This window comes from Triticum urartu, chromosome 2A (assembly GCF_056163025.1).
Source record: "Triticum urartu cultivar PI428250 chromosome 2A, HENAU_Tu73, whole genome shotgun sequence".
In the NCBI taxonomy this organism is placed as follows: domain Eukaryota; kingdom Viridiplantae; phylum Streptophyta; class Magnoliopsida; order Poales; family Poaceae; genus Triticum; species Triticum urartu.
The window spans coordinates 128,482,316-128,490,898 of record NC_141874.1 but is presented as its reverse complement, the minus strand read 5'-3'; the positions used below and the strand labels follow the sequence as shown (position 1 = coordinate 128,490,898).

Genomic DNA, 8,583 nt, shown 5'->3' with positions numbered 1-8,583 from the left:
GTGGAAGGCCCCTTTGCCCTTGAAGATCAAGATCTTTGTTTGGCAACTCCTTAGAGATCGTCTCCCTTCGGGGACCGAGGTGCGTAAGCGGCAAGGCCCGGGGGATGGCCTGTGCCCCTTATGCACGGTGCCTGAGAATGAAACTCACATCATATTCTCATGTACCACGGCTCGGGTCTTATGGACATTCGTCTGTGAGGCGCTAGGGCCCGATTGGGAGGCCCTGGACCTCGTGGACTTCCTCCAAACCAGGGCTACCCAACCTGGACGACAGCGCCGCTTATTTTGGCTTATTTTTGCAGCCATGTCGTGGACTCTTTGGACAACGCGTAATAAAATGGTGATTGAGCGGGTGTTTTCGAGGCGAGCGTCTGACAACTCCTTCAAATTCCTTACTTTTCTGCAGCACCGTCACCTGCTTACTAGGCAACACGACCGCAACCGTCTTGGCCTCATGCTAGATGCGCTCCTAGCTACAGCACACCGATTATCGTCTTCGTAGGGCGGCTTGTCGACAGCCACTAGGTGGCTTTTTTATCTTATTTCTCTTATGTTTCTTGGGCATGATTGTGTTGTTGCCCCAGCCGTTGTTCTGTTGCGGATTGCATGCTAGTTGTACGGATCTTTGCTGACTATTTTGAGATGAATGCACATCCTAGTGCCATTGCACGCCTTCAGTATCATACATCCATACCCCTGGCAGTCCTGTACATAGATGCATTAGGCAGGCCAAAGCCCAAAGGTATGGAGATAATCGATAGCATGGTTCGAGCGAGAGACTCTGATCAGATGATATAGCGTCCACAGTCCACACACGATCGAACTAGCAGCACAGGCCAAGAGCACCTGTTCAAAATAAAAGGCCAAGAACAGTAGAACACACACGCATAATTAGACGCCATGAGCCCCCACGCGAGGCAGCCGGAGCCACTGCAAGATCGTCAGCGGCAGGATGAGCAGGGTGAGCCGCTGGTCAAGGCTAGGCAGGTGAGGAGGAGGCTGCGCACGTCCACGAGCAGGCCGTTCCAGGAGAGGCTGGTCGACATGGCGGCGGCCAGGAAGGAGATCGCCGCCGCTCTCAGGGTCCACAGGGCCGCCGCCGCCGCGGTGACCAGGAGGTCCAGAGATCAGCACGAGCAGCAAGTGCAGTGTCCCCCCTGCGATGCCTTCTTCTCCGACCACTTGCGCGACGACTCTCCGCCGCGTTACCTCGCACCTGTACTTCCGGTCGCGCCGCCCGTCGGCGGCGGCGGCATGCTGGGTCACCTGGACCGCAGCCTCCCGGCGCTGCCGCTGGGGCTCAACCTCAACTTCCATGGTTTTACTTGCTCGTCTGTGTATGATGCCACTAGCAGTGCTGGCGATTCTCGTAACCGTCCTTTGATCCAACCGCCGGCCGCTGACTCCTCTGACTCTCGGGCGCGCTCGTCTCCCCCATTGGCGGTGATGCTGAGCCAAGAAGGTTCACCGGCGGTCGACGCCCTGGAGAACGCGGCGTTGTCGGCAGGTGCGCCGCACGTGGTGCTGGAGGGCGAGGGTGAGGCCACCTCCTTGCTCGAGTGGGGTGACGCGGCCGCCACGCCGGCGTGCGCGTGGTGGAGCGACGTCCTCGATCAGGGCACGGAGGGCAGCGGTTGCGTCGGCGAGCTGTGCGCGCCGGCCGGGCAGGAAGGAGGCGACGTTGACGTGGCGAGTATGCCGGCTGCGGGGTGGCTGTACGACGGCTCCGGCGACCAAGGAGCCACATGGAGCGGCAAGACGGTCGGCGGCGACGACTACCACCAGCGGGACGGCGAAGACATAGCCTTGCCATGGTAAGCCGTACACGCATGAATCACAGTAGAGATCGAATCATTGCTGCCAAGTTCGTCATCTGCTTAAGTAGCGATCCGTGACTGTTCCAAAATGTGTTCAAGTGATCAGTGTTTGTTTTCGCAGTATGGAGATCGAAGGGTGGGACGGGGAGTGATTCTCACGAGGAGCCAATTCCCTTGGAAAATAAGAAGCCGGGGATCGATCGTGAGAAGCTGGAGTTGGATTACTGGAGTTGGAGTTGACGATTTATCGGTCACGGGGGGGCTACCGAACACGCCCTTGCTCTCTGAATTCCATAATCATTTGGCATGAAAATCTCCGGACTGTTTCAATGTGCCTGAGCTTATTTTACAGGACAGTTTTCGGGCAATGTTTGCCCCAAAAAATTTGGGGAGAAAATCAAGCAATACCATGATTACAACGACTTTAATCCGGCTAACAGGAAATCTCACATGGAGAATAAGTATACTATAAATCAACGAGGGAGGAGCAGTGCTGCCAAGTTCAGGCATGCTTACACGAACCACGGTTACTAGAACATGAATACAACAGCAAATCCCAGCAGCAGCACCAAGGCTCTCTCGTCACCAAACCTAGGAAAGAGCACCCATGAGGGGCAGACGGCGAGTTGAAAAGTAGCAGGCCCAGGAAGGGCGAATCATGGTTTATCCAACAATACTGTACTTGAATAACAATAAACATAGGCCATAGGCTACACCACATGATTCTTCGCTTGCGAAAGGATGACTGGACCCTTTAACAGGGGATGTGCCTGCGATGCGATGGCGACAAATATGAACATGGCTGGGGGCTCGGAGGCTCTCTTAGCTCGACTGTAAGTAATACGATGATCTTCTTAGCTCAGACCTCCATGTAATATTCAAAGAAGCCGCCTAGCTACTCCACTAGTCTTGTATATGCAGTTCCAGTTCCAGTTCCATTTCATAATCAGACAACAAGGAAGTAAGCAGATCACCGTCCCAGGTTTACTTGAAGGGGGCAAACAGAATTGATGAGTTATGCCCACCGAATCCAAATGAGTTTGACAGCGCCACCTTTACTTCGCACCTCTCCTTCTCTGCTCCAACTAAAACGCCCACATCCTGTAGCCAAGATTGAGATCAGAACATTCATTGGATGAAATGAGCTCTAGTGATATATTACTGCAAAATTTGTTCATTCATATCTTAGCTTATTTAGTGCTAGCAAATAATAAGCAAATCTGGTGGGGGTCAATATAGTTAAGGAGGCAGGCTTCAATCTATTCAAGATATTTTACCAACCAAATAAGAGATAAGTCCAAAAGGTAGATCTACAGTGAAAAACAATAATTTGCAACAAGCTTACCACTACTTTTTCTGGGTTCTCCAAATTCAGATTTGGATGGACCCAACCAGTTCTTATAGCCTGCAATGAACAACAGAACAAAAAGTAATGAGTAATACAACCATGATGATCTCGCATTAACAATTGTACTAACATTAAATGAATGACGTCTATAGATCTTCTCAGAAAAGCTGGAGAAAAGTAGTAGTCCCTCCGTTTAGACGCTCTTATATTTCTTTACAGAGGGAGTATCATGTAGATAGAATCTGTTGCTCGACACTTCAACTTTTGACTTGCTTGTTTGTAACTATTGTTCTCATACAGACCCAGTTCAAATGTTATATGCGAATGATCAATGATGTAAGAAATAGCTATGTAAGCAGTAGATTGTCTATCCTTAATAGATATACTGGTTATATTGTTACATTTCACTAATTCCAACAGATGCAGGCTGTTACAAAGCTTCATGTTTTCTTTCTACATCTACTACCAATTGAACTAGAGACCAGCATATTGGATCAATATTTGAGAAGACAAAACTAATGTGGAAACAATGAGACAAGATTCAAGAAATCCATAGTCCTTAATGGAAAATTCAAGAAACTGAAGTTCTGTCCAAGTAATAGGATAAACGAATAAAACTATAGCAAACAAGAGCTCCTTACTTGTATACAAGCAACAGCTTCTATTCCACCAGCTGCTCCTATAAGATGCCCGGTCATTGATTTTGTTGAGTTCACCCTTAGCTGCAAAAGGATATGTGTATAATTTATTTGATGTGATTCCTGAAGTTGCTAAAACATTCTGGCATCAGGTAATATATACCTGAGGGTTCTGGCCGAAGCAACGAACGATCGCTTCATACTCCTTCAAATCGCCTGATTGTGTAGATGTTGCATGCGCATTCACATAGTTAATTTCTTCCCTTGCTACCCCTGAATCAGCCAGTGCCTTCTCAATGCAGAGAGTGATCCCCGTTCCTGATATGGAGGAAATGTAGATGTTGGAAGGAGATGATATTTAGGTAAGAAAACGGAAGAGCAAGACAAAGTTAGAATGTGTGTTTCACCTTCAGGATGCGGCTCAGTCATATGGTAAGCATCGCATGTGAAGCTTCCACCAAGAAATTCAGCATATATTGTTGCACCTCTTTGCTGCAGAACATTCACCCAGAGCAGAAAGTGTCGAAAAGTTGAACATTAGTATCAAGTCAACCCAACTGAAAAATAACAAGCAACAGATCCATATGGCAGGGATTAATGGAACAGTATGTATAGAACCTTAGCATGCTCAAGTTCTTCCAATACTAGCACACCTGCCCCTTCTCCCATAACAAAACCATCACGGTCCTACAACACAAAATATACCCTGTTAAAATTTGGCACGTTGCAAAAACCAAGCCACAAAGTTCATTTTCAAAAAAGCCCATAAGCCAGCAAAGTGCCAGTGTGTTTGGATAGCGAAATATAGATAGTGGCATTCGGTCTGCAAACTGATCTTGAAAAAAAAATAGCCAGCTAATGCGCATGAAGTAAAGTGTCTAGCAACATTGATTTTGTAAAGCAAAGTACACTAACCATATCCCAGGGCCGGGAAGCTTTTGTTGGGTCACTGTTCCTCTGTGAAAGAGCTCTGCAGGCAACAAAACCTCCCAATCCTGCATGAAACATCTTAAAGTCTCAAAACAGCGAAAATCGGGATAAAAAGTGGGAAACTGAAAAGAGACGACGACGTTGTTGGAGTTAGAATAGAAATTATCCTTTCTAGTTTTAACAATTATCAGGATCACATACCAATTGGGATGAGTGGCGCATCAGAACCACCACAAAGCATGACATCCTGGAAATTTTGAAAAAAAATATCAGACAATATTAACCTCCCCCATAGATCATGCAAACATGGAGTTACTTACAGCTTCCCCTCTTCTGATATGGTTTGCTGCGTTGAGGATACAAAAGTTACTGGTTGCACATGCAGTGGAAATAGAGTAGTTTGGCCCCATCCAGCCCTATGAATAACAGAAAATATAGCCATCAAGAACTATAGTCGTTTTCCTTCTGTTTTGAGTATAATAACTGTGGTCTTAACCATGCATGAAAAGATATTGTATATTACCAGATCCATTGCAAGTATTGCAGAACCCATATTAGTAGTAGCAAAGGGAACACAAAACGGGTTCATTTTCCTGTAAGAAACCCTTAACGCTTCAATCGCATCATTAAACACCTGCATGATATTATATCGTAACTTGTATGAAATTATTGGAAATAGGCATCTGTCAAAAAATAATCATCATTTTAGAGACATAACTATATTAGTACAGCAGGGAAATCCACACCTTCATGCCGCCCATCGCAGAGCCAATGAGAACCCCACATCTGGTTTTATCCAAGTCATTCCTGACTTCTTCGGTGAGTCCACCGTTTTCCAATGCTTTCTTACCAGCAGTTATCAAATACAGCATGAACTTGTCCATTCGCTTAGATAGCTTGGGTACAACCCAACCTTCGGTAGAGAAGGATTTGATCTCTCCTGCAATTCTCTGTACACAAATCCACATGTCAATCCCTGAAAGAACATATTCAACTATATTGCAACAGTGATCCTGCCTCTACTGTACATAAAGGAAGTAAACCATCAGCCATGTATTACCGTGGGAAACTTGGAGCAGTCAAACGTCTCAATCTCACTTATTCCACTATGACCGTCAAGAAGGTTGTTGTAAAACACATCAGGATCATGACCCAGTGGCGTCACTACACCCATGCCAGTGACGACCACTCTCCTTTGTTTAACATCAGGTCTCTTCTTCTCAACAATCACCCTTTCAGGCTGCAAGGCAACAGACATGGCCATTCCTGCAAATTGCAACGCATTTCGTTAAGACCCTTGTCTGCAATTTTTTAAGGGAGAAACCCTCCTAGTCTGCTTGAGCCAGCACATGTGACGAACAACCGGCAGGCATAAGCAGACAAGTGACATTCTCCATAGATGCACGCATCTCAAACACTTTGTCAAGTGCCTCATTTGACATGCCATGCCACATCCCACTCCTACACAACTTAATTAATGCTGGAAGAAAAATATTGGATGACCGCAGTTTTTTTGCTGATTGGTAGATAATCCAAACTGTGTTTTCTATGACAATAGTTTTCAGGTTTTCTTAAGTCTTTCATGCACTTCCTCAACTTCAAACGAACACAAGCTCTAGACTCTGTGGTCAAGAGTCAAAGCCGTGTGTCCTGTGCTAATAAGGAATGCAAACAAGCAGAACTAGCCAAAGCTAAGCGCAGCATTGTCGATGCAGCCAATTCACAACAAATGTATGAATCCCACTCATATGCGCATAAGCTGACAGCGAGACCAAAATCACACGTTAACCACTGATATACAGCTCAGTTAATGCGAAAAGGAAAGAAACATTGTAGGACTACAGTTTGTTTGCTGATTGGTAGATGATCAAAATTATGTTGCTTATGACAACATTTTTCAGGGTTTTGGAGTCACACTTTCAGCTAATAACCTCAGTTTTTATAGACTAATGCTATGCAATCTCATTCTGTTTACAGGCTATCTAGTCAAGAGTCGAAATCCCGCGGCGTATCCTCATAGCAAATGCAAACAAGCAGAGCCAGACAAGCTAAACGAAAACAATGTCGATGCAGCCGATTCACCGCAAAACGTGTGAATCTCGACAGCGATACCAAAAAACCCCGCATGAACCACTGCGCCAAGATCCCTGGCACAAAACATGGAATATCCTCCATCACCACACGCATGACGAGCGTGGACGCAGAATGTGACACCACGGAACGGGATTAAACCCGCACCCTGACCCCGGGCGATACAACCGATGCTCCGAAATTGCACCCGGATTCGCGCGTACGTTCGTGGCACGGTCCAAGCAAGAGCAACAAGGGACAAATGCGGGGGACAGGGCGCGTGCGATTCTCACCAGAGCGCGCGGACCCACGGCGCCGCGCCCCGAGGGGGCGGCGGTCGAGGCCGAACGTCGCGCCGGAGCCGGCATCGAAGCACTGCGTCTGGCGGTGCTGCTGGCGGTGGTGCTCGTCCGCCCCGCAGTCCGCGTGCGCGCCCGCGGCGACGAGCCACGCGCAGAGCGGTGGCGCGGCTGCCGCCATTGTCCCTGTCCCCCGGCGATGCCCGCTCCCCTCCCACGGCCTTGCGGATCCCGCGGGCGGCGAAGGGCGCACGGGGCGCTCGGATTCCGCGCGGAGAAGAGCGCCGCTCGTCGGCCGGGAACGTCGGAGGCACGAGATGCGGGCGGGAGGGCTCGCGATTGGAGGGAGCGGGCGGGCGGCGCGTAGCGGAGGGAGCGGGGAGGAGCGGCGCGGCGATCTCACGAGGAGGCGGGGCGGGCTGCGCGGCGTATCGCGTGGGCGGGAGCCGACATTGGCTGGCGGATAGTCGTGGCGGGGGAGCGAGGTGAGGCGTGGAGTGGAGGCTGGGCTGTGGTGTGGTGTTCCGGAGGAGGAAGAGGAGGGGGTTGGGGGAGTTTAATATAGGAGGAGGAGAAAATCTGGTGATTTTCCAATTTTCTCACTTTTTCTCCAAGCTCTTTTGTTTTTTGGAAAAGGTCTTCAAGCTTTATATTATAGATAGAAAGTAATTAATACTAGTAGAAAGCTTGTATTGCCTCCGGCTTCTGAATCTGTAAATATAAATGCCAAGCGCTACGCGTCATCTCGCTGATCTTTTGCAAATATTGATCGGATCGCTGGTCGTAGGGTTTATCCATTCATAACTGTTGGATTAGGCAATAGTGATCGCCCCTTTGCAAGAAGGACTATGTCACCCCCCTCCCTCCCGCAAAATGGTCTACGTTGCGAGTCGTCGCCCCTGCAACATTGCATGTGTTGCGAGCACAACATCACCAACATTGCAAAGATGTCACCGCGACAGGGATGTTGTGAAAAACACCGCCCCACGTTGCTGAAACTCCTTCATGGTTACAGTTGCAACAATGTAATGGTCGCAAGTCGCAACCCTGATGGCTATGCAAAAACATAGCCTGTGTTGTTGAAACCCCCGTCGTGGCTGGAGCACCGCCGGTTGTCGTCGAAGCAGAGTCGCCCCTTTGTTGTCGCATCCGTGAGAGATTTGGGCTATCAAGCGTGGGAAGCCGGAGCAGCAACGCCCCTCATGGGATTTTGACCCCCCCCCCCTCCTCATAAATGGGGTGCTCAGCAACAGCGCCTTACAACATTGACGCCGTCAACGACAAAAATAGTTGTCATCCCCGTAGTCGTGGTGGTTCTCACAAGCAGGGCAACAACCGTCGCCCCCTCACAATGCAGTAGCAGTCGTCGCCTCCTTGCAACATCGTGAGCTCCCGCCATGGGTGGGTGAGAGCGGGAGGGAAGGGTGGATGGGGCTCCTATCTCACCGAAGGGAGGCACTTGGCGAGGGAGAGCACATGTG

At 49.0% G+C, this 8,583-nt stretch overlaps 2 protein-coding genes across 2 annotated transcripts; one reads left to right on the top strand and one right to left on the bottom strand.

The window, feature by feature from the left end:
* The first annotated feature begins 673 nt into the window (after positions 1–673).
* LOC125535387 (uncharacterized) lies at positions 674–2,101 on the top strand. Its single transcript, XM_087543447.1, has one exon. It carries the CDS (start codon positions 901–903, stop codon positions 1,816–1,818), a length of 918 nt encoding a protein of 305 aa, XP_087399573.1. The 5' UTR covers positions 674–900; the 3' UTR covers positions 1,819–2,101.
* A 150-nt stretch (positions 2,102–2,251) lies between these two features.
* On the bottom strand, positions 2,252–7,649 carry LOC125536300 (3-oxoacyl-[acyl-carrier-protein] synthase II, chloroplastic). Its single transcript, XM_048699493.2, has 13 exons — positions 7,097–7,649; positions 5,794–5,999; positions 5,480–5,683; positions 5,257–5,367; positions 5,054–5,149; positions 4,935–4,980; positions 4,719–4,798; positions 4,422–4,490; positions 4,211–4,295; positions 3,967–4,121; positions 3,807–3,887; positions 3,163–3,222; positions 2,252–2,918 (listed from the first exon to the last, which is right to left on the bottom strand). Exons 1-13 carry the CDS (start codon positions 7,281–7,283, stop codon positions 2,802–2,804), a joined length of 1,497 nt encoding a protein of 498 aa, XP_048555450.1. The 5' UTR covers positions 7,284–7,649; the 3' UTR covers positions 2,252–2,801.
* Positions 7,650–8,583: the final 934 nt, after the last annotated feature.

What these genes read in the sequence shown, in the direction of transcription:
- LOC125535387 (XM_087543447.1), top strand. Translation starts at nt 901, where the DNA reads ATGAGCCCCCACGCGAGGCAGCCGGAGCCACTGCAAGATCGTCAGCGG.
- LOC125536300 (XM_048699493.2), bottom strand. Translation starts at nt 7,283, where the DNA reads ATGGCGGCAGCCGCGCCACCGCTCTGCGCGTGGCTCGTCGCCGCGGGC. An exon ending in CCGTGGGTCCGCGCGCTCTG is followed by an intron (nt 6,000 to 7,096) that starts GTGAGAATCGCA and finishes TGCAATTTGCAG; the next exon opens with GAATGGCCATGTCTGTTGCC. An exon ending in CTTCCCGGCCCTGGGATATG is followed by an intron (nt 4,491 to 4,718) that starts GTTAGTGTACTT and finishes TTTGTGTTGTAG; the next exon opens with GACCGTGATGGTTTTGTTAT.